The 27,013-nt window shown below is 33.5% G+C and overlaps 2 protein-coding genes across 2 annotated transcripts in view; one reads left to right on the top strand and one right to left on the bottom strand.

Annotated features, from left to right (window-relative positions):
• The first annotated feature begins 2,415 nt into the window (after positions 1-2,415).
• LOC139844882 (protein NRT1/ PTR FAMILY 8.1-like) lies at positions 2,416-5,684 on the top strand. The gene is made up of 4 exons (XM_071835103.1): positions 2,416-2,505; positions 2,590-2,710; positions 3,716-4,362; positions 4,538-5,684. Exons 1-4 carry the CDS (start codon positions 2,416-2,418, stop codon positions 5,501-5,503), a joined length of 1,824 nt encoding a protein of 607 aa, XP_071691204.1. The 3' UTR covers positions 5,504-5,684.
• A 363-nt stretch (positions 5,685-6,047) lies between these two features.
• LOC139840552 (uncharacterized mitochondrial protein AtMg00810-like) overlaps positions 6,048-27,013 on the bottom strand; it is a 42,083-nt gene continuing 21,117 nt past the window's right edge. The window contains exons 2-3 of the mRNA XM_071830814.1: positions 7,226-7,763; positions 6,048-6,125 (exon numbers count right to left, since the gene is read on the bottom strand). Of these exons, the coding sequence (XP_071686915.1) occupies positions 6,048-6,125; positions 7,226-7,763 (616 nt within the window). The remainder of the gene's footprint in view (positions 6,126-7,225; positions 7,764-27,013) is intronic.

Raw genomic sequence — 27,013 nt, forward strand, 5'->3', positions numbered from 1 at the left:
TATGTTCAATCGGGAGGATGAATATATTTAACTTAGTGCACGCGGGTTAACCCGTTCCTGATCACCACCACAAGATTTGGACTTGAGAATTCTTGAAGGATCATTTGGCCCTAACAACTGTTGTAGATCTTAATGCTACATTGCTACACATATACTATACAAAAACTTAAATTTCATATGATACCGAATTTAGATATTTTGTGTATCTTGTGCTACACACACATATATATACACACACACTAAATCACAAATGATTAATTAAACTTGTGATAGTGAATTAAAATAATTAAATGTCACGACTTATATTGTATTAGGAGGAATCACATTATGGGGACCTATTATATTGTAATTCTAGTTATACAAATATTATGTTTGTTAGACCACTTGTATCGGATGTAAGAAACGCGAGTTACATCCTAGCTGGAGCAAAAGGAACGCCAATAGGGCTTGTATCCAGGCGTTCAAATGGAGAAAAAAGGAGGCGTCAGTTGCTATGTGACGGAATAAGAAACGCACGTTTCTTGTTTATTTTATTTTTTATTAATTTAAAAATATTATTTTTATCCCCTTTAAATACCTAACCCAATTATATTTTAACACATCATCACAATACTCTTAACCGACACAAAAAAGAAACACCACCACTACTCCACTCAAAAAAGAAACACGTCCTACTCATCCAAAAAGTGCAAAAAAGCAAGTGACACCACTAGAAACATCTTCAACCAATACAAGTGGTCTTAAGGTTTATGGTCGATAACAAATGATAAAAGATTAAAAGTAGTGAAGAGTTGATGTTGATGACATATAGAAATTAAAAGGATTCCATATGCCAAAGTCTCAAAAATCTTTAACAAGATTCTTTTGTGTATTTTGTGTCCTTTACTAAGTCTGACTTGGTTTTTGACATTTGGACCTGCCGTTTTGACCAAATCTCACTTTGACAAATCTTAATAAATTACTTCAACAACGAATGCCTCACCCTGATTTTACACCTTAGAAGAGGTCTATTGACTTAAATATTACAGCTTATTGTTTGCCTATAATGCTCGGGAAAACTTTAAAAATCACTAATACTTATAATTATCTTTTAAAACAGTAAATTCACAAGCTAACTCACCCACGAAGTATAACCACAGTTAATATTACTCGATGGCTTCGGTGAGAATTAAACACACAGCAAGTCAAAGGGTTCCTTTTGCACGGAAGTCAAACATTGACTTTATAGTGTCAACGGTTTGAACTACCCAGTAATTTGTGTATATCCATGAAAATACTTAGGCCCCTAAAAACATTGGGCCATGAGCTGTTGATCATGTTGTTTCCCATTTGGGCCGGGCCAAGACTGGTCTGAAACGCCTTAACGACAGCTCTTAAGCGCCTTAACTACAGCTCTTAAGGGCTGTCGTTAACAAAATCCTTGATTATAATATGTAGTTGTCTTTTCTTTAAGGTTGTTGATAAATCCAACATTAAAATTGGGATGATCTACCATCTTTATGTTTTAATATGTTATAGGGTACAACCTGTTTATGCATAAAGATGATGGATCTATCAATTTTAATGTTGAATTAATCATTAACCTTTCTTTCTTCATAATGGAATATGATATGATGGAGTCCTTAATATATCTCTTACAAATAACTTACTATTAGGAAAAATGGGATTGAATGACTATTGCAAATTAATCAAAACAAAAAAAAAAAAAAAAATGGCCGAACAAGAGTTCGACCAGGTAGTTTGACCAAGTCAAGTTCGAGTTGGTCGAGTTTGATTTCGGTCGAATCCCTTGCAGGGTTCATAACAAGTTTCTCGGTCATGCTGAGTTCGTAAGTGAAGGATCGTTGAACTCGAGCGAACTCGAGTTTGACCTACTCGAGTTCGAGTACGTTCGACGCCATTTACCGGATGGGTAAATAAACTTGCCGGCCACGTTCTAGGAAAACGGGTCGCGACGAGTTCACTCCAATCGTGCTCGAGTCACTTTGGAGGGACAGCGAAAATGACAATTTCTTAGAAGAAAAAAAATTGTTTTTAAGCATAAAAGTTTATAAAAGAATAGTGTATTTAAACAGATTTCCCTACTTTTATTTCTAGCATATATAAGAATAACTATAACTATATACGTTCATCAGCTTACTTTATATCACTAACCCGGCCAAAGAATCACTTTATTTCATTTGTATTTGGATTGTAGTGAGTACCAATGGTTGATATTGACACAAGAATCTAACAATAAATTAAAGATCCAACACGAATTGGGTCAAGGAATTCAAATAGTTGGCCGTCCATACACCCCTACAATATATAAATCATACCCATGTAACAATGCTAAAGTAGTCGTGTGAGCCATATCAAATAACAAAACACGATATTCACAATCAAAATCAAAGGATTTAAACTGATAGAGTTCCCATGGATACTATTAGTGAAAGATCCGAGCGATTGTCATATATAGAACCATCGGTTGTTATTGACCCTATCGAAAAACAACAATCATATAAGGTATTTATAGTGTGATATTACATATTTACATACAATTCATTTTATGATCGTTGTAACACGTGCATTTTTTTTATACAACTGCAGAAACTACAGACGCTAGAGATGTCAACAACGTCGTTGGTGAGTAATGGTTGTGTTGATTTTAGAGGAAATATTGCAGATAAGCGAAAAACGGGAGGATGGAAAGCTTCTCCGTTCGTTATTGGTAAATACTCCCTTTGTCTCTATATAATTATTGTTTCCTTTTACATTTTAAAGATATCACATACTAATTGTCCATATATAAAAATAATCAGGTAAAGTTTTTTCAAGCCATAATTTATGCATGTAGAACAAAATAAGTGTTGGATCAATAGCCTAAACAACATATCTTATATACAAGTTCAAAAATCTCTTAGTACTCTAAAACCAATTGGTATAGTAGTAGAGAGAGGTCCTCTTAAATTTATGTGCATACATTTGTTTTTTTTTTCATGTTCAATGGATGACTTTTGGTTTGCACCCCAATAAACCTCCCATAAAACCCAAGTCCCGCTTAGGCTTCCCCGCGAACGATAATTGGGTTCACTCATCGTTAAGTGGGACCGAGGGGTGCACCACGTCGCTGTGTGCACTAGGGGTTGCGCCCACTGTGTCGTCCACCACACATGGGCTATAGTTTGGCTCTGATACCACTTGTTGGATCGATAGCCCGAACAAAATGTCCTACATACAATCCCAAGAGTACCTTAGTACTCTAAAACCAATTGATAGTAGAAACAGATCCTTGACTTATATCATACATTTGTTTCTTTCTATGTCCAATGTAGGACTTTTGGTTTGCACTCAAATAAGTAGGTAACAAATAAAGTGTAAAATAGTAACATTTACAAGAGATAGAATGTGACAATGACATTTCTTAAATTGCGTGTTTATTCTTGTTGAATTGTAAAATTGGGACTGGGGAGTACAGAATTTATCATTTACTAGTTTAACTTCGGGGTTAAACTCTAACTTAATGGCACCATTAACAAAATTACCTTTTTCTTACTAGTTAATTACAGTATGTATCTATAATTTCTTAAAACGGGTCTATCATATTAGCAGTTCAGCTCAACCAGCACTAAAACCAACTTGCTTCAAAAACATGCTTAGAATTAACTACATTTCATGTCTAGCTAGGTTTTAATATTTGAGTCTTGAGTTAACTTATGGTGTTTCTTTTTGTTAGTAAACGAGGTGGCCGAACGGCTAGCATTTTTCGCGGTGGCAGTGAGCATGGTGTTGTATTTAGTGAAAGAAATGCACGAATCACTACCGGATGCCGCTACACATGTCACCGATTGGATAGGAGCTGCGTACGTACTAACACTTTTAGGAGCTTTCATCGCAGATGCTTACTTGGGTCGATTCAAAACCATCATTGTCTTCTCATTCATCTACTTCTGTGGAATGGTGATGCTCACAATTTCAGCACATCTTGACAGTTTACGTCCACCAGTATGCTTAAAATTACCATGTCCTCAAGCATCGCACGGTCAAAAAACATTTCTTTACGGCGCACTTGGCCTTATTGCTCTTGGGACAGGTGGAATCAAGCCTTGTGTTTCGTCGTTTGGTGCTGATCAATTTGATGAAGGAGATGAACGCGAAGTTGTGAAGAAATTTGCGTTTTTTAACTGGTTCTTTTTTGCAATTAACATGGGTGCGCTTATGGGAATCACACTTATGGTTTATGTACAACAAGAAAAAGGGTTTGCTTGGGGTTTTGGTATCCCTACCATAACTATGTTCACTTCGATCGTTATTTTACTAGCAGGGTTCTCGAGTTACCGATACAAGAAACCGATGGGGAGTGCTTTCACGAGATTTGTTCAGGTAATTCAAATTCTGTTGATATAATATATACCAGAGCATATTTTATCTTAATAGTCAATCCCACGTATGTGGAGTAAGGGGAGGTGAGATGTAGACAACTTTGTCAAAATTAAATATATTTATCTATATTTTTATCGTACGTAATTGATTTTTTTTCTTGGGTTTGTCGTTGCAGGTGATGGTGGTTTCCCTTAAGAACCATCTTCGTGGGGTCCGTGTCGTCCCCAACAACAAACTTTACGAGGTAAGCACCGAAGAGTCAGACATCTTTGGTGCAAGAAAGCTGACTCACACACCACAGTACCATTTTCTAGACAAAGCTGCTGTGCTTGATGATCAAGATCGAGAATCACCCATCACACGAAATCGATGGAACTTATGTACAGTGACACAAGTCGAAGAATTCAAATGCTTTATTAGGATTTTACCAATATGGGCTTCCACCATTGCTTTATCGATCTCCTTTGCACAACTCTCCACTTTCTTCATAAGTCAAGCCGCGATTATGGACCGAAAGATTGGGTCAAACTTTGTCATCCCGTCCGGATCTATCCCCGTCTTCGCTTCCATAAACGCGTTGATCCTCGTCCCCATTTATGAAAAATTTATCGTCCCGTTCCTCAGAAACAAAACGGGCCACCAACGAGGCTTAACTTCGTTACAACGAATGGGAGTGGGGTTATTCATTTCCATTTTCGCTATGGCGTCCGCAGCTGTAGTTGAACACCGACGCCGGACCAGCTCTGACCCGAAAACCGTAAGTGTGTTTTGGTTGTTTCCTCAGTTTTTTCTTATAGGTAGTGCTGAGGTGTTTACTTATGTGGGCCAACTAGAGTTCTTTTATGATGAAGCTACTGATGGAACAAGGAGTATAAGTAGTGCAATGTTTTTGAGTGAAATTGGGATTGGAAGTTGGTTGAGTACTGCATTGGTCAAAATTATTGAAAAGTCAACGGGGAAGGAGGAAAATGGGTGGTTAAGAAGTGATCTGAATGCAAGTAAGTTGGATTATTTTTATTGGATTTTGATGGGAATTAGTGGGGTTAATTTGTTGGTTTATATGTGGGTTGCAAGAAGGTATAAGGGTAGAGATGGTGCAAGCGCTATTGGAAGTGTTAGAGATGAATCAACTGTTAATTAACGGTCAAAGTTGACTACGAATGTTATTGTTATGATTTACTTATATCCATTTGCTATAACTTGAAAGATATAATATTGTGTATTTTTCATTTATTAGTTATTTTCTTTTCTGTGTTAATTATGTTAAATGCAAAAGTTTGATTTCTTCCTTGTTGAATCTTTATCACCAATAGAAGGTAATGAGAGTGTTCTTAAATCTTTTAGTAGTTTTTTCCATCTTCAAATTTCAAATTAGTCTACAAGGTTCACTGGGTCCTCTAAATTCACAATCAATCCAGTTACAATTTTGCGATAAATGTCTTAATTTAAACATAAGTCATGGTAAAGATTAAAACATAAAACTATGATAAATAATAATATACTTACTTGAAATAGTACTATAACGAGTCTAGTAGCAATAAAAGGCTCTTTCATCACTTGTAAGCTTTAGATATTCGTTAGAATTTTGGTGTCGGTTGGTAAATTTATCATTTGGCTCATCAAGATCCTTTATAGAACAAGAATCGTTCAGCACCTGTATCATCTACAGATTTCTTATACTCTGGCTATAGCTCGTATGTTCCTTGATTGGACCTGCGTTTATTGTAGACATAAAGGTTGTTCAGTATCTCTTTTAAGAATTGCTGCAATGCAAAACAATGAAACTTATAAAATAGGAGTCTAAAACTTGTAAAAAAAGAACAAGTACACGCTGCGGGCTTGTCTTTTCAAGTAATACGATTTACGGAGTAAAAGGTTTATCACATTCAACTACACTTTGGGCAACGTTAGACCAAAGAGGGATTAGACTTGTGCATTTAAAACACAAGTATCTTTTGAGCAAAGAGTATTCACCAATAAACCAGATTAATATATATATATATATATATATATATATATATATATATATATAAAACTGTTTATGTCATCAAGCAAACAAAAAACCCACAACCAACGCTACAAAAGTAGCAAACAACCAAGAAACCATGAGCCTGACAATAATACATTAACTCAAACAATATTCCAATTCTGCTTCATCTCTCTCACATATGGCGAGGCATTGAACTTGAGAGTCATAAGCTTCAACCGAACCACAGACGATAGAATATTAAATAGCTTGTTTACATCACACTTTTTTTTATTGAACAACCTATTATTTCTTTCTTGCCAGATGTAGTACACGGTAGCAGGATTCATTTAATTTAGTAACCACAACCCCCGCAATCCTCTGATGAGCTAAAGGCACCATTGAATTCCTAATGTCACGCCACTTGTTACCTACTGAGTTCTTCATCAAAAGCAAGTCTTTCGACCAGACTTTTGCAGAACACCATCATTTGACAAATAAATGTTAGTATCGTATAGCTTCCATTGTAAATTGATGCTTACAAAAATATAGAACGACGGACGTCACAATAAAGTTGATCATGTATGCACTTCTTAGAAGATAGATGAGTCATTTATATGTAAATAAATATGTGAATTAATAGAGGTTGTGCAAATTGCAGTATATTTTCATAATAGTTGTCCTCTCTGTGCTGATTACATGCAATATAAATAGAAAATACAACACACTTGCAAGCTGTCATCAATCAACAATAATATAATAATAGAAACTTTAATAAAGGAGCAATGATCTCTAATTGTAGTGGAGCATAATGATCTCTAATTGTAGTGGAGCATAATCTGCCTTGAATGGTGGATAGTGGAGCATAATAATATGTTAATATCAAGATCGGCTAACATCCCCCGCAGTTGTAGCGGGAGCAGTGCGTACGCTCAAACTGGATCGAAACTCGTCAAATAGTGATGTCGGGAGACCTTTGGTGAAGATATCTGCATATTGATAGCGAGAGGGAACATGAAGAACCCGAACCTGACCTTTTGTGACAAGGTCACGAACAAAGTGAATGTCGATCTCAATGTGTTTGGTCCTCTGGTGCTGAACCGGATTACCAGACATGTATACGGCACTGACATTATCACAATAAACCAATGTGGCCGAGAACAGAGGGCAGTGAAGCTCACGAAGCAGGTTACGAAGCCAACATGTCTCGGAAACGGCGTTTGCAACGCCACGATACTCAGCTTCAGCACTTGAACGAGATGGAGTATGCTGCCGCTTAGAGGACCAAGACAATAAGTTATCCCCCAAAAACACACAGTATCCTGAAGTAGAACGACGAGTGGACGGGCAACCAGCCCAATCAGCATCCGAGTATGCTACCAATGATGTGGTGGAGGATGCTAAGAGCTGAAGACCAAGATCTAGTGTGACACCGCTATTTTTTTTTTAAACGTACGTGGCGGAAGCATTATATTATTTAAATAAGATATCAACATTTGTACAAACCGATGTCACGTGTCATTACAACAAATTCCATACGTAACTGGAAAAGACGTAAATACATTAAGTTTTCAAAAGAACATAGTTCAAACTATAAAAGACCACATCAGAGTTAACCCTGTTAAACATAACATCACCATGCCCGTCTTCTCCCAAAAAGCACTATCTACAAAAGCTAACAACCTGCAGGGAGGAGATGGAGGGGAATTAGCACGAAGCTAAGTGAGTACGACTAACTACAGGCCATAGCATACATAAGTGTTATACTAATCATGTCACAATAGTCTAACACACAAACATCACCCAAGTGCCGTCTACAGAGACTCTGTCGGCTCGGCCAAACCATTAACCACCAGCTGATCGGACTGGGGCTTACCAGAAGTTCCTCCACCACCGTATGTATATACATAATCCACACGCGACGGACGCGTCATTCACATATATATACACCACGGCTGTCTAGGCCACCACATGAGGAACCCAACCCGCAGGTTGATCTCTCCTACCGAGGCTACCACACAATAGGGACGCACTGGGCTCCAGCAGACAAGCATCAACTAACATGCAGTCATCACAACAACTAACTAACCACAACAATAAGTATATCTAACAAGCATGACAATCGTAATATAACATGCTTCTATATACTATATTCTCCAGTTAGTCCCACTCACCAAATACCAGCAAACGAGAAGATGTTCAGCTATCTAATCAATGAACCTTCTCTTTCTCCTTTTCTCCTGAGAAATACATATACATGAGTTAGTTTATGTCCATAAACACCAAATAACACAATACAGAAAATTTTGTCAGAAAACTGTCCGCTAAAAATTTTCTGCTTAACACTTCTGCACTTTCAAAATTTACATCAAAATTTACATCATAAACATCAAAATACAAACAGGCAGCATAACGGCTAAAAATCAACACTTAGGTAAAATATTCTGCCCTAGACACTGAAATGTCCCGTTCTTATTGATTAAAAACGTTCCATATTAATTGATTTCGTTGCGAGGTTTTGACCTCTATATGAGACGTTTTTCAAAGACTGCATTCATTTTTAAAACAAACCATAACCTTTATTTCATAAATAAAGGTTTAAAAAGCTTTACGTAGATTATCAAATAATGATAATCTAAAATATCCTGTTTACACACGACCATTACATAATGGTTTACAATACAAATATGTTACATCGAAATCAGTTTCTTGAATGCAGTTTTTACACAATATCATACAAACATGGACTCCAAATCTTGTCCTTATTTTAGTATGCAACAACGGAAGCTCTTAGTATTCACCTGAGAATAAACATGCTTTAAACGTCAACAAAAATGTTGGTGAGTTATAGGTTTAACCTATATATATCAAATCGTAACAATAGACCACAAGATTTCATATTTCAATACACATCCCATACATAGAGATAAAAATCATTCATATGGTGAACACCTGGTAACCGACATTAACAAGATGCATATATAAGAATATCCCCATCATTCCGGGACACCCTTCGGATATGATATAAATTTCGAAGTACTAAAGCATCCGGTACTTTGGATGGGGTTTGTTAGGCCCAATAGATCTATCTTTAGGATTTCGCGTCAATTAGGGTGTCTGTTCCCTAATTCTTAGATTACCAGACTTAATAAAAAGGGGCATATTCGATTTCGATAATTCAACCATAGAATGTAGTTTCACGTACTTGTGTCTATTTTGTAAATCATTTATAAAACCTGCATGTATTCTCATCCCAAAAATATTAGATTTTAAAAGTGGGACTATAACTCATTTTCACAGATTTTTACTTCGTCGGGAAGTAAGACTTGGCCACTGGTTGATTCACGAACCTATAATAATATATACATATATATCAAAGTATGTTCAAAATATATTTACAACACTTTTAATATATTTTGATGTTTTAAGTTTATTAAGTCAACTGTCCTCGTTAGTAACCTACAACTAGTTGTCCACAGTTAGATGTACAGAAATAAATCGATAAATATTATCTTGAATCAATCCACGACCCAGTGTATACGTATCTCAGTATTGATCACAACTCAAACTATATATATTTTGGAATCAACCTCAACCCTGTATAGCTAACTCCAACATTCACATATAAAGTGTCTATGGTTGTTCCGAAATATATATAGATGTGTCGACATGATAGGTTGAAACATTGTATACGTGTCTATGGTATCTCAAGATTGCATAATATACAATACAAGTTGATTAAGTTATGGTTGGAATAGATTTGTTACCAATTTTCACGTAGTTAAAATGAGAAAAATTATTCAATCTTGTTTTACCCATAACTTCTTTATTTTAAATCCTTTTTGAGTGAATCAAATTGCTATGGTTTCATATTGAACTATATTTTATGAATCTAAATAGAAAAAGTATAGATTTATAGTCAGAAAAATAAGTTACAAGTCATTTTTGTAAAGGTAGTCATTTCAGTCGAAAAAACGACGTCTAGATGACCATTTTAGAAAACATACTTCCACTTTGAGTTTAAACATAATTTTTGGATATAGTTTCATGTTCATAATAAAAATCATTTTCCCAGAATAACAATTTTTAAATCAAAGTTTATCATAGTTTTTAGTTAACTAACCCAAAACAGCCCGCGGTGTTACTACGACGGCGTAAATCCGGTTTTACGGTGTTTTTCGTGTTTCCATGTTTTAAATCATTAAGTTAGCATATCATATAGATATAGAACATGTGTTTAGTTGATTTTAAAAGTCAAGTTAGAAGGATTAACTTTTATTTGTGAACAAGTTTAGAATTAACTAAACTATGTTCTAGTGATTACAAGTTTAAACCTTCGAATAAGATAGCTTTATATGTATGAATCGAATGATGTTATGAACATCATTACTACCTCAATTTCCTTGGATAAACCTACTGAAAATGAGAAAAATAGATATAGCTTCATAGGTGTAGTGACCCGAACTTTTCCATGTTTATATATATTAATTGAGATTGATATTTACATGATTAAATGTTTCCAACATGTTAAGCAATCAAACTTGTTAAGACTTGATTAATTAAAATATGTTTCATATAGACAATTGACCACCCAAGTTGACCGGTGATTCACGAACGTTAAAACTTGTAAAAACTATACAATGACATATATATGGTTATATATATAGTTAACATGTTTTTATTATAAGTATGCATCTCATTAGGTATTTTAACAGTGAGTTATATACATAAAAATGAGACTATTAATTTAAGAAACTCGAAAACGATATATATAACGATTATCGTTATAACAACGTCTTACTAGGTACATATGAATCATATTAAGATATTGATACACTTGGTTAATTATGTTAAATGATAAGTAAATATATTATTAAGTGTATTAACAATGAAATACATATGTAAAAATAAGACTACTAACTTAATGATTTCGAAACGAGACATATATGTAACGATTATCGTTGTAACGACATTTAACTGTATATACATCATACTAAGATATATTATATATCATAATATCATGATAATATAATAATTTAACATCTCATTTGTTATAATAAACAATGGGTTAACAACATTCAACAAGATCGTTAACCTAAAGGTTTCAAAACAACATTTACATGTAACGACTAACGATGACTTAACGACTCAGTTAAAATGTATATACATGTAGTGTTTTAATATGTATTCATACACTTTTTAAAGACTTCAAGACACTTATCAAAATACTTCTACTTAACAAAAATGCTTACAATTACATCCTCGTTAAGTTTCATCAACAATTCTACTCGTATGCACCCGTATTCGTACTCGTACAATACACAGCTTTTAGATGTATGTACTATTGGTATATACACTCCAATGATCAGTTCTTAGCAGCCCATGTGAGTCACCTAACATATGTGGGAACCATCATTTGGCAACTAGCATGAAATATCTCATAAAATTACAAAAATATGAGTAATCATTCATGACTTATTTACATGAAAACAAAATTACATATCCTTTATATCTAATCCATACACCAACGACCAAAAACACCTACAAACACTTTCATTCTTCAATTTTCTTCATCTAATTGATCTCTCTCAAGTTCTATCTTCAAGTTCTAAGTGTTCTTCATATATTCTACAAGTTCTAGTTACATAAAATCAAGAATACTTTCAAGTTTGCTAGCTCACTTCCAATCTTGTAAGGTGATCATCCAACCTCAAGAAATCTTTGTTTCTTACAGTAGGTTATCATTCTAATACAAGGTAATAATCATATTCAAACTTTGGTTCAATTTCTATAACTATAACAATCTTATTTCAAGTGATGATCTTACTTGAACTTGTTTTCGTGTCATGATTCTGCTTCAAGAACTTCGAGCCATCCAAGGATCCGTTGAAGCTAGATCCATTTTTCTATTTTCCAGTAGGTTTATCCAAGGAACTTAAGGTAGTAATGATGTTCATAACATCATTCGATTCATACATATAAAGCTATCTTATTCGAAGGTTTAAACTTGTAATCACTAGAACATAGTTTAGTTAATTCTAAACTTGTTCGCAAACAAAAGTTAATCCTTATAACTTGACTTTTAAAATCAACTAAACACATGTTCTATATCTATATGATATGCTAACTTAATGATTTAAAACCTGGAAACACGAAAAACACCGTAAAACCAGATTTACGCCGTCGTAGTAACACCGTGGGCTGTTTTGGGTTAGTTAATTAAAAACTATGATAAACTTTGATTTAAAAGTTGTTATTCTGAGAAAATGATTTTTATTATAAACATGAAACTATATCCAAAAATTATGGTTAAACTCAAAGTGGAAGTATGTTTTCTAAAATGGTCATCTAGACGTCGTTCTTTCGACTGAAATGACTACCTTTACAAAAATGACTTGTAACTTATTTTTCCGACTATAAACCTATACTTTTTCTGTTTAGATTCATAAAATAGAGTTCAATATGAAACCATAGCAATTTTATTCACTCAAAACGGATTTAAAATGAAGAAGTTATGGGTAAAACAAGATTGGATAATTTTTCTCATTTTAGCTACGTGAAAATTGGTAACAAATCTATTCCAACCATAACTTAATCAACTTGTATTGTATATTATGTAATCTTGAGATACCATAGACACGTATACAATATTTTGACCTATCATGTCGACACATCTATATATATTTCAGAACAACCATAGACACTCTATATGTGAATGTTGGAGTTAGCTATACAGGGTTGAGGTTGATTCCAAAATATATATAGTTTGAGTTGTGATCAATACTGAGATACGTATACACTGGGTCGTGGATTGATTCAAGATAATATTTATCGATTTATTTCTGTACATCTAACTGTGGACAACTAGTTGTAGGTTACTAACGAGGACAGCTGACTTAATAAACTTAAAACATCAAAATATATTAAAAGTGTTGTAAATATATTTTGAACATACTTTGATATATATGTATATATTGTTATAGGTTCGTGAATCAACCAGTGGCCAAGTCTTACTTTCCGACGAAGTAAAAATCTGTGAAAGTGAGTTATAGTCCCACTTTTAAAATCTAATATTTTTGGGATGAGAATACATGCAGGTTTTATAAATAATTTACAAAATAGATACAAGTACGTGAAACTACATTCTATGGTTGAATTATCGAAATCGAATATGCCCCTTTTTATTAAGTCTGGTAATCTAAGAATTAGGGAACAGACACCCTAATTGACGCGAATCCTAAAGATAGATCTATTGGGCCTAACAAACCCCATCCAAAGTACCGGATGCTTTAGTACTTCGAAATTTATATCATATCCGAAGGGTGTCCCGGAATTATGGGGATATTCTTATATATGCATCTTGTTAATGTCGGTTACCAGGTGTTCACCATATGAATGATTTTTATCTCTATGTATGGGATGTGTATTGAAATATGAAATCTTGTGGTCTATTATTATGATTTGATATATGTAGGTTAAACCTATAACTCACCAACATTTTTGTTGACGTTTTAAGCATGTTTATTCTCAGGTGATTATTAAGAGCTTCCGCTGTCGCATACTTAAATAAGGACGAGATTTGGAGTCCATGTTTGTATGATATTGTGTAAAAACAGCATTCAAGAAACTTATTTTGTTGTAACATATTTGTATTGTAAACCATTATGTAATGGTCGTGTGTAAACAGGATATTTTAGATTATCATTATTTGATAATCTACGTAAAGCTTTTTAAACCTTTATTGATGAAATAAAGGTTATGATTTGTTTTAAAATGAATGCAGTCTTTGAAAAACGTCTCATATAGAGGTCAAAACCTCGCAACGAAATCAATTAATATGGAACGTTTTTAATCAATAAGAACGGGACATTTCAGTTGGTATCCGAGCGTTGGTCTTAGAGAACCAGAATTTTGCCTTAGTGTGTCTTATCGAGTTTGTTAGGATGCATTAGTGAGTCTGGACTTCGACCGTGTTTACTTGAAAAATGATTGCTTAACAAATTTTGTTGGAAACTATATATTTTTAACATGTGAATATTATGTGATATATTAATCTCTTAACGCGTTTGATATTATGTGATAGATGTCTACCTCTAGAACAAGTCCCATTGACTCACCTAATAATAATGAAGAGTCAAATGTAAATTGGAATGATTCGTGGACTGATTCACAAGTTCCCGAAGAGGAACCGGAAGAAGAGTCGGAACCGGAAGAAGAATCGGAACCGGAAGAAGAATCGGAACCGGGTGAAGAAGTAGAACCGGTGGGGGAAATAATAAAACGGTTAAGTAAAAGAAAATCCTCAACCAACCGACCAAGGTTAATTATGGTCAATGGTGTTTCCGCCAAGGAAGCAAAATATTGGGAGGATTACAAATTCTCCGATGAATCGGATTCCGACGAGAATTCCGATGATGTTATAGAAATTACCCCAACTGAATTTAAAAAGGCAAAAGAAAATAATAAGGGAAAGGGCATAAAAATAGAGAAATCTAATTCCAACCCCGATGAACTTTATATGTATCGTCAACCCCCGAAGTCCTTAAGTTGTAACAATGACCCGGGAACCTCTAAACCACCAGGTTTTTCTAAACCATTGTGGAAAACGACAGTTAGTATTAGGGGAACATCATATATCCCTAGAAACTTGGCAAAACGAACCAAAACCGAAGAAGAAGAAACGAGCGAGTCGGAATAAGATAGTTGTATTCGTGTAGTGTAATATATGTAATATAGTGTGCTTATGCTTTATGATATATGTAAAAATTGCTTGTATTAATAAGTATTTTTTTATGAATCTAACTCTTGTCTATTTTACAGTTTAAAAACACAAAATGGATAGACAACCCAAAATTTTAAGAGACCTACCCGGAGACATGATTGATGAAATCTTGTCTAGAGTCGGTCAGAATTCCTCGGCACAACTATTTAAGGCGAGATCAGTTTGTAAGACATTCGAAGAACATTCCAAGAATGTCTTGGTTTATAAGAGACTTTCGTTTGAAAGATGGGGGATATCACATTGGGAAACCCATAAGTTACGATGTGTTTACTTTGACGCATATATTGCGGGGAACCCAAATGCTATTTTACGCAACGGGTTAAGAAATTATTTTGACTCAATATATCCGAATATTGGACTTCGTGATTTAGAAAAAGCGGCTAACATGCAACATAAAGAAGCATGTTATGCTTACGGATTAGTAATGTTCGCTTCTCACCAAAGTGAGAACAAGAACATCGGGCTACAACTATTAAACAAAACGTTTCCATAAGTGACGGAGTCGGTAATTGGGGTAAGAAATGAGGTTTTTAGATTGTTACGGGACTGTTGGACATTACGTAACCCTCGTCCTTTTGACGACGTTACAACACGCTATCTTATCAACGGCCATAACGGTTATGTTCCACAAGACCAAGGATGGGAAGTAATCCTAGTAATACCAGAATGCATGACTTGTTTCTGGACGTATGAATTACGTGTCTTTATTGCCTTTGCTGAACGACTTGTGTACTAGCTAGAATTATCTTCACAACTATCTTGTATCAAAGCTATATTTCATGCTTTATGTAAAATAAGCGGTATTGTAAGTTTGTAAAATATTGTATAAAAGTTTGAACGCGAAATATTATTATAATCAGTTTTTCATATAGAATTGTAGTAGTTGAATTGTATATTAGCTACTAAGTATGAACTTAACGGGTAGGTACTACCCGAATTTAAACTTATAAAACGCTAATATGAAGAAAAAGCTTTTATAAATGAGTTCATATTATGTTACGAAATACTATTAACTACTCTTAATATTCTGTATGATTAACTTGTTCCATTTGAATATTTTGAAGGAAATGGCACCGACTACTCGACACACCGTGAATATGAATGAAGAGGAATTCCGTACTTTTCTAGCTTCAAACATAGCCGCAGTACAGGCTGCGCTACATACCAACAATAACCTTGGATCTAGCAGTACAGGAAATCGTGTAGGATGCACCTACAAAGAATTCACTGCCTGCAAACCTTTGGAATTTGATGGAACCGAAGGACCGATCGGATTGAAACGGTGGACCGAGAAGGTCGAATCGGTGTTTGCCATAAGTAAGTGTACTGAAGAGGACAAAGTGAAGTACGCTACGCATACCTTCACAGGTTCTGCGTTAACATGGTGGAATACCTATCTAGAGCAAGTGGGACAAGACGATGCGTACGCACTACCGTGGTCAGCATTCAAGCACTTGATGAACGAGAAGTACCGTCCCAGAACCGAGGTCAATAAGCTCAAGACAGAACTTAGAGGGTTACGAACCCAAGGATTTGATATTACCACGTACGAAAGACGATTCACAGAATTGTGCCTATTGTGTCCGGGAGCATTCGAATATGAGGAAGAGAAGATCGACGCGTTTGTGAAAGGATTACCGGAAAGAATCCAAGAAGATATAAGTTCACACGAGCCCGCCTCTATACAACAGGCATGTAGAATGGCTCACAAACTAGTGAACCAGATTGAAGAAAGAATTAAAGAACAGACTGCTGAAGAGGCCAATGTGAAGCAAGTCAAAAGAAAGTGGGAGGAAAACGGTGATAAGAATCACCAATACAACAACAACAGCAATTATAACAATAATCGCAACAATTATCCCAACAATCGCAACATCAATCGCAACTACAACAAACGGCCCAACAACAACAACAACAACAACAACAACAGCAACTACAACAATCATCCCAACAACAATAATAACCGCAACAACAACAACAATCAGAAGCAGCTATGCCAAAGGTGTGAAAAGTATCACTCGGGGTTCTGCACCAAATTTTGCAACAAGTGTAAAAGAAATGGTCATAGCGCGGCGAAGTGTGAGGTCTACGGACCAGGGGTTAATAGAACGAAAGGAACAAATGGTGTCGGAACGAGTAATGGCGGAGCAAGCAGTGTCGGAGCAAGTTATGCCAATGTAGTTTGTTATAAATGTGGAAAACCGGGTCACATTATTAGAAATTGCCCGAACCAGGAGAACACGAATAGACAAGGCCGCGGAAGAGTTTTCAATATTAATGCGGCAGAGGCACAGGAAGACCCAAAGCTTGTTACGGGTACGTTTCTTATTGACAATAAATCTGCTTACGTTTTATTTGATTCGGGTGCGGATAGAAGCTATATGAGTAGAGATTTTTGTGCTAAATTAAGTTGTCCATTGACGCCTTTGGATAGTAAATTTTTACTCGAATTAGCAAATGGTAAATTAATTTCAGTAGATAATATATGTCGGAATCGAGAAATTAAACTGGTTAGCGAAACATTTAAGATTGATTTGATACCAGTAGAGTTAGGGAGTTTTGATGTGATAATCGGTATGGACTGGTTGAAAGAAGTGAAAGCAGAGATCATCTGTTACAAAAATGCAATTCGCATTATACGAGAAAAAGGAAAACCCTTAATGGTGTACGGAGAAAAGGGCAACACGAAGCTACATCTTATTAGTAATTTGAAGGCACAAAAACTAATAAGAAAAGGTTGCTATGCTGTTCTAGCACACGTCGAGAAAGTACAAACTGAAGAAAAGAGCATCAATGATGTTCCCATTGCAAAAGAATTTCCCGATGTATTTCCGAAAGAATTACCGGGATTACCCCCACATCGATCTATTGAATTTCAAATAGATCTTGTACCAGGAGCTGCACCAATAGCTCGTGCTCCTTACAGACTCGCACCCAGCGAGATGAAAGAACTGCAAAGCCAATTACAAGAACTTTTAGAGCATGGTTTCATTCGACCAAGCACATCACCGTGGGGAGCTCCTGTTTTGTTTGTCAAGAAGAAATATGGTACATTCAGGTTGTGTATCGACTACCGAGAGTTGAACAAACTTACCATCAAGAACCGCTACCCACTACCGAGAATCGACGACTTATTTGATCAACTACAAGGCTCCTCTGTTTATTCAAAGATTGACTTACGTTCCGGGTATCATCAAATGCGGGTGAAAGAAGATGATATTCCAAAGACTGCTTTCAGAACACGTTACGGTCATTACAAGTTTATGGTCATGCTGTTTGGTTTAACTAATGCACCAGCTGTGTTCATGGACCTTATGAACCGAGTGTGTGGACCATACCTTGACAAGTTTGTCATTGTTTTCATTGATGACATACTTATTTACTCAAAGAATGACCAAGAACACGGTGAACATTTGAGAAAGGTGTTAGAAGTATTGAGGAAGGAAGAATTGTACGCTAAGTTTTCAAAGTGTGCATTTTGGTTGGAAGAAGTTCAATTCCTCGGTCACATAGTGAACAAAGAAGGTATTAAGGTGGATCCGGCAAAGATAGAAACTGTTGAAAAGTGGGAAACCCCGAAAACTCCGAAACACATACGCCAGTTTTTAGGACTAGCTGGTTACTACAGAAGGTTCATCCAAGATTTTTCCAGAATAGCAAAACCCTTGACTGCATTAACGCATAAAGGGAAGAAATTTGAATGGAATGATGAACAAGAGAAAGCGTTTCAGTTATTCAAGAAAAAGCTAACTACGGCACCTATATTGTCATTGCCTGAAGGGAATGATGATTTTGTGATTTATTGTGACGCATCAAAGCAAGGTCTCGGTTGTGTATTAATGCAACGAACGAAGGTGATTGCTTATGCGTCTAGACAATTGAAGATTCATGAACAAAATTATACGACGCATGATTTGGAATTAGGAGCGGTTGTTTTTGCATTAAAGACTTGGAGGCACTACTTATATGGGGTTAAAAGTATTATATATACCGACCACAAAAGTCTTCAACACATATTTAATCAGAAACAACTGAATATGAGGCAGCGTAGGTGGATTGAATTGTTGAATGATTACGACTTTGAGATTCGTTACCACCCGGGGAAGGCAAATGTGGTAGCCGATGCCTTGAGCAGGAAGGACAGAGAACCCATTCGAGTAAAATCTATGAATATAATGATTCATAATAACCTTACTACTCAAATAAAGGAGGCGCAACAAGGAGTTTTAAAAGAGGGAAATTTAAAGGATGAAATACCCAAAGGATCGGAGAAGCATCTTAATATTCAGGAAGACGGAACCCGGTATAGGGCTGAAAGGATTTGGGTACCAAAATTTGGAGATATGAGAGAAATGGTACTTAGAGAAGCTCATAAAACCAGATACTCAATACATCCTGGAACGGGGAAGATGTACAAGGATCTCAAGAAACATTTTTGATGGCCGGGTATGAAAGCCGATGTTGCTAAATACGTAGGAGAATGTTTGACGTGTTCTAAGGTCAAAGCTGAGCATCAGAAACCATCAGGTCTACTTCAACAACCCGAAATCCCGGAATGGAAATGGGAAAACATTACCATGGATTTCATCACTAAATTGCCAAGGACTGCAAGTGGTTTTGATACTATTTGGGTAATAGTTGATCGTCTCACCAAATTAGCACACTTCCTACCAATAAGAGAAGATGACAAGATGGAGAAGTTAGCACGACTGTATTTGAAGGAAGTCGTCTCCAGACATGGAATACCAATCTGTATTATCTCTGATAGGGATGGCAGATTTATTTCAAGATTCTGGCAGACATTACAGCAAGCATTAGGAACTCGTCTAGACATGAGTACTGCCTATCATCCACAAACTGATGGGCAGAGCAAAAGGACGATACAAACGCTTGAAGACATGCTACGAGCATGTGTTATTGATTTCGGAAACAGTTGGGATCGACATCTACCGTTAGCAGAATTTTCCTACAACAACAGCTACCATTCAAGCATTGAGATGGCGCCGTTTGAAGCACTTTATGGTAGAAAGTGCAGGTCTCCGATTTGTTGGAGTGAAGTGGGGGATAGACAGATTACGGGTCCGGAGATTATACAAGAAACTACCGAGAAGATCATCCAAATTCAACAACGGTTGAAAACCGCCCAAAGTCGACAAAAGAGCTACGCTGACATTAAAAGAAAAGATATAGAATTTGAAATTGGAGAGATGGTCATGCTTAAAGTTGCACCTAGGAAAGGCGTTGTTCGATTTGGTAAACGAGGGAAATTAAATCCAAGGTATATTGGACCATTCAAGATTATTGATCGTGTCGGACCAGTAGCTTACCGACTTGAGTTACCTCAACAACTCGCGGCTGTACATAACACTTTCCACGTCTCGAATTTGAAGAAATGTTTTGCTAAAGAAGATCTCACTATTCCGTTAGATGAAATCCAAATCAACGAAAAACTTCAATTCATCGAAGAACCCGTCGAAATAATGGATCGTGAGGTTAAAAGACTTAAGCAAAACAAGATACCAATTGTTAAGGTTCGATGGAATGCTCGTAGAGGACCCGAGTTCACCTGGGAGCGTGAAGATCAGATGAAGAAGAAATACCCGCATCTATTTCCAGAATATTCGTCAACACCTTCAACAGCTTAAAATTTTGGGACGAAATTTATTTAACGGGTAGGTACTGTAGTGACCCGAACTTTTCCATGTTTATATATATTAATTGAGATTGATATTTACATGATTAAATGTTTCCAACATGTTAAGCAATCAAACTTGTTAAGACTTGATTAATTGAAATATGTTTCATATAGACAATTGACCACCCAAGTTGACCGGTGATTCACGAACGTTAAAACTTGTAAAAACTATACAATAACATATATATGGTTATATATATAGTTAACATGTTTTTATTATAAGTATGTATCTCATTAAGTATTTTAACAATGAGTTATATACATAAAAATGAGACTATTAATTTAAGAAACTCGAAAACGATATATATAACGATTATCGTTATAACAACGTCTTACTAGGTACATATGAATCATATTAAGATATTGATACACTTGGTTAATTATGTTAAATGATAAGTAAATATATTATTAAGTGTATTAACAATGAAATACATATGTAAAAATAAGACTACTAACTTAATGATTTCGAAACGAGACATATATGTAACGATTATCGTTGTAACGACATTTAACTGTATATACATCATACTAAGATATATTATATATCATAATATCATGATAATATAATAATTTAACATCTCATTTGTTATAATAAACAATGGGTTAACAACATTCAACAAGATCGTTAACCTAAAGGTTTCAAAACAACATTTACATGTAACGACTAACGATGACTTAACGACTCAGTTAAAATGTATATACATGTAGTGTTTTAATATGTATTCATACACTTTTGAAAGACTTCAAGACACTTATCAAAATACTTCTACTTAACAAAAATGCTTACAATTACATCCTCGTTCAGTTTCATCAACAATTCTACTCGTATGCACCCGTATTCGTACTCGTACAATACACAGCTTTTAGATGTATGTACTATTGGTATATACACTCCAATGATCAGCTCTTAGCAGCCCATGTGAGTCACCTAACACATGTGGGAACCATCATTTGGCAACTAGCATGAAATATCTCATAAAATTACAAAAATATGAGTAATCATTCATGACTTATTTACATGAAAACAAAATTACATATCCTTTATATCTAATCCATATACCAACGACCAAAAACACCTAAAAACACTTTCATTCTTCAATTTTCTTCATCTAATTGATCTCTCTCAAGTTCTATCTTCAAGTTCTAAGTGTTCTTCATATATTCTACAAGTTCTAGTTACATAAAATCAAGAATACTTTCAAGTTTGCTAGCTCACTTCCAATCTTGTAAGGTGATCATCCAACCTCAAGAAATCTTTGTTTCTTACAGTAGGTTATCATTCTAATACAAGGTAATAATCATATTCAAACTTTGGTTCAATTTCTATAACTATAACAATCTTATTTCAAGTGATGATCTTACTTGAACTTGTTTTCGTGTCATGATTCTGCTTCAAGAACTTCGAGCCATCCAAGGATCCGTTGAAGCTAGATCCATTTTTCTCTTTTCCAGTAGGTTTATCCAAGGAACTTAAGGTAGTAATGATGTTCATAACATCATTCGATTCATACATATAAAGCTATCTTATTCGAAGGTTTAAACTTGTAATCACTAGAACATAGTTTAGTTAATTCTAAACTTGTTCGCAAACAAAAGTTAATCCTTATAACTTGACTTTTAAAATCAACTAAACACATGTTCTATATCTATATGATATGCTAACTTAATGATTTAAAACCTGGAAACACGAAAAACACCGTAAAACCAGATTTACGCCGTCGTAGTAACACCGCGGGCTGTTTAGGGTTAGTTAATTAAAAACTATGATAAACTTTGATTTAAAAGTTATTATTCTGAGAAAATGATTTTTATTATGAACATGAAACTATATCCAAAAATTATGGTTAAACTCAAAGTGGAAGTATGTTTTCTAAAATGGTCATCTAGACGTCGTTCTTTCGACTGAAATGACTACCTTTACAAAAATGACTTGTAACTTATTTTTCCGACTATAAACCTATACTTTTTATGTTTAGATTCATAAAATAGAGTTCAATATGAAACCATAGCAATTTGATTCACTCAAAACGGATTTAAAATGAAGAAGTTATGGGTAAAACAAGATTGGATAATTTTTCTCATTTTAGCTACGTGAAAATTGGTAACAAATCTATTCCAACCATAACTTAATCAACTTGTATTGTATATTATGTGTGAATACCCGTCCTAATCCATCCGGACGAAGTCCATATCGATTATAAACGATTCACAACAGTTGATTACATCGCGAGGTACTTGACCTCTATATGATACATTTTACAAACATTGCATTCGTTTTTGAAAAGACAAACTTTCATTACATCGAAAGTTGACAGGCATGCATACCATTTCATAATATATCCAACTATAATTGACTTGATAATAATCTTGATGAACTCGATGACTCGAATGCAACGTCTTTTGAAATATGCCATGAATGACTCCAAGTAATATCTATAAAATGAGCAAATACACAGCGGAAGATTTCTTTCATACCTGAGAATAAACATGCTTTAAAGTGTCAACCAAAAGGTTGGTGAGTTCATTAGTTTAACTTAAACAATCGTTTCCATCATTTTAATAGACCACAAGATTTCAGATTTCCATTTCTCATAAACATACGTCCCATGCATAGAGACAAAAATATCATTCATATGGATTGAACACCTGGTAAACGACATTAACAATATGCATATATAAGAATATCCCCATCATTCCGGGATCCTCCTTCGGACATGATATAAATTTCGAAGTACTAAAACATCCGGTACTTTGGATGGGGCTTGTTGGGCCCGATAGATCTATCTTTAGGATTCGCGTCAATTAGGGTGTCTGTTCCCTAATTCTTAGATTACCAGACTTAATAAAAAGGGGCATATTCGACTTCGATAATCCAACCATAGAATGTAGTTTCACGTACTTGTGTCAATTTCGTAAAACAGTTATAAAAGTTGCGCATGTATTCTCAGCCCAAAAATATAAAGGGTAAAAAGGCAAATGAAACTCACGATACTGTATTTTGTAGTAAAAATACATATGACGTCATTGAACAATGCAGGGTTGGCCTCGGATTCACGAACCTATATCAATTGTGTATATATTAATACGTATAATGTAAGTTACAAAATTTCATTTATTAATATGTATTATTTATATATTATAGTTTTGTAGAATTTATTCTAACCTTTATTTTAAAACGTATACTTATATTATATTTTAAGTTATATTTTATATATATATATATATATATATATATATCTATTTTATGTATATATATCTATAATGATTTACGTTTATATAAATAGTGACATTAATATATTTATATACATATATTTGTGGTTAGTATTGTATTTATGAAATTTTATTAGTTTGTTATGTGAATTATTAATACAATCCTAGTATATACCATAAGTATATATATAGTGTACAAAAGATTTATTTGTTAAAATAATAATTTAGATAATAATGATTTGCTAATAATAATAATAATTTTATTAATAATGATAATACTAATAGCAAAAAAAATGAAAATGATAACTGTTAATGATACTAATAATAATAACTCTAAAATAATATTAATACTAATACCATACTTATGTTAATAATAAGGGTTCTAATATTTATAAAATGATAAATGATAATCATAATAATACTAGTAAATATTAATGATGATACTGATAAATATGATATTATTAATTGTAAATGTACTGATGATACTATTATTTATAAACCGGTACAAATTCTAATATTGATGATAATAATATATTTTTATTTCCTTCATAATAATAATAATGATAATCATAATCATAATCCTAATGATGATAAAATACTAAAATGATAAGTTTATTACTAATAATAATATTATTAATACCTATCATAATAATAATAGTAATGTCTATAATACTTTCAAATATGATAACAAGTATGATACTAATAATAACAATAACAATAACAATCAAAACAATCACAATAATAATAATAATACTAATAATAATTAATATATAATAACAATAATAAAATTAGAAAAGAAAACTACCTCACATGAAAAGAGTTTCAAAAAAAAAAAAAAAACTACCGTCCTCTGGACTCGATCTCGTGACCACATGCTCACACGCAAACACTCTCGACCATCCCACCAATTCTGATTCTCTGTACTAATATCGAATTTAAATTTTATATATAAACTGTTTTTCTTCTATTCCTCTTCTTCTCCACAAGTCTCATGGATTCAACAAAACATCAATAACCAAAAAAAAAAAAAAAAAAATCGGGGTTCCCTTTAAAGCTTCAAAACATTACAGAAAAAATAATAATTTGGGTTCTAAAATAAAAAAAAAAAAAATACTAAAGGCCTACTGCAGCGTCGGTTCTTGGAACAAAACAAAAAAAAATTGATTTCGTAATAGATAACATTATAGATAATGTTTATAACACGAAATAGTTTTCTAAACATGTATAAAAACTACTGGAATCGTCAATTTGATCAGAAACATATACACGAACGCGAATTTGTCTCAAGAACAATTGTTGACTTTTTTTAAACTAAACTTTGACTTCAAAATTCAAGATCGATATAAAGATTTGAGAGTTGAGATTTTGCAGATAGATTCAAAGAAAGATTTCTAACCTTTCTGCATTTTTAGATTTTGAAACTTTATTCGAAATTGAATTAAGAGAAGAAAAAAAATTGGAGCGTGCAGAGAAGAAGAAAAAAAAAATATCGTTGTGCTCTTTAATCCCATTGGATTTCCTTTTTATTTGATTTGCAATTATACATAATCATGTTGTAATAATAGAGATCGGTTGATAAAAAATGGAGAAAATGTCAACACAGGTTCACGAGTTGGGAGCAGGAAAGAAACAAAAAAAATAATAATAATAGAGATAAAGGATACAGAGGTCACGCGTATAATATAGATCCCTACTGTTTTTTTTAATTAATAATAATAATATATAATAACAATACTATTAATATCTAATAATATTAATAAAATTAATAATAATGATAAATATAATATTAATGATAATAATAATTGTAAAAATGATAATAATAATAATAATACCATACTAATTATGATAATATTAATATTTTATCGATAATAATAATATTAGTAATAATAATCTAATTTATACATCCAATTTCATCTTTATATGATATAAAGTGATATTATGAATACAAATATTGATATTTGACGATACAAATAACATTACTACAACAACTATATTTGTATTTAAATTTAATTTATTAATATCATCTATTATTATGTAATATTTAATAATTATGTAATATGTATTGTAACATATACTGAATATTATATATTTATGCATTTTAATATAAATATATTATAATATTTATTTACATACTAATTATATTATACTTATGTATGTAATTATGAAAAATATAAATGTTTTATATATGTAAGTATTATATATATTTATTAAAATAGTACATTATTTCATCATAGATATATTATAAATTTCTACATATACATAATATAATAATTATGTATAAAATCATATATATATATAGTTATATTTATGTATATATGTATACTACCATATATATAAAATCATGTTTTAAATGTTGAGTAGATGATTAATTATGTATATTAAACAATTAACTACAAAGTATAACATTGTACATTTAATATTTTGATAACGTTGGTAAAATATGTTTGAATCATTTATATACAATATACTATATATATTCAAAATGAAAATCTTTAGTTATTAAATGTTATCTTTTATAATAACAAAATTACTTAATAGTTCATTAATACTAATATAATTAGTTTTATATATAATTATTTATATTTACATTCTTAGTTATAATTAAAGGTTCGTGAATCGTCGGAAATAGTTAAAGGTCAAATGTTATCATGAAATAGTTCAAACATAATGAGACTCGGTTTAATAGACTTTGCTTATCGAGTCGAATCATATAAGATTATGTTTAAATTTGGTCGGAAATTCCCGGGTCATCACATTATGTAATCTTGAGATACCATAGACACGTATACAATGTTTCGACCTATCATGTCGACACATCTATATATATTTCGGAACAACCATAGACACTCTATATGTGAATGTTGGAGTTAGCTATACAGGGTTGAGGTTGATTCCAAAATATATATAGTTTGAGTTGTGATCAATACTGAGATACGTATACACTGGGTCGTGGATTGATTCAAGATAATATTTATCGATTTATTTCTGTACATCTAAC

The sequence above is a fragment of the Rutidosis leptorrhynchoides genome, chromosome 4 (genome assembly GCF_046630445.1).
Source record: "Rutidosis leptorrhynchoides isolate AG116_Rl617_1_P2 chromosome 4, CSIRO_AGI_Rlap_v1, whole genome shotgun sequence".
Lineage (NCBI taxonomy): Eukaryota > Viridiplantae > Streptophyta > Magnoliopsida > Asterales > Asteraceae > Rutidosis > Rutidosis leptorrhynchoides.

Bases quoted from the DNA above. Each gene is read 5' to 3' on its own strand.
- LOC139844882 (XM_071835103.1), top strand. From the start codon at position 2,416: ATGGATACTATTAGTGAAAGATCCGAGCGATTGTCATATATAGAACCA. The intron at 2,506-2,589 runs GTATTTATAGTG...ATACAACTGCAG, and splicing joins AAAAACAACAATCATATAAG to AAACTACAGACGCTAGAGAT. The intron at 4,363-4,537 runs GTAATTCAAATT...TTGTCGTTGCAG, and splicing joins CTTTCACGAGATTTGTTCAG to GTGATGGTGGTTTCCCTTAA.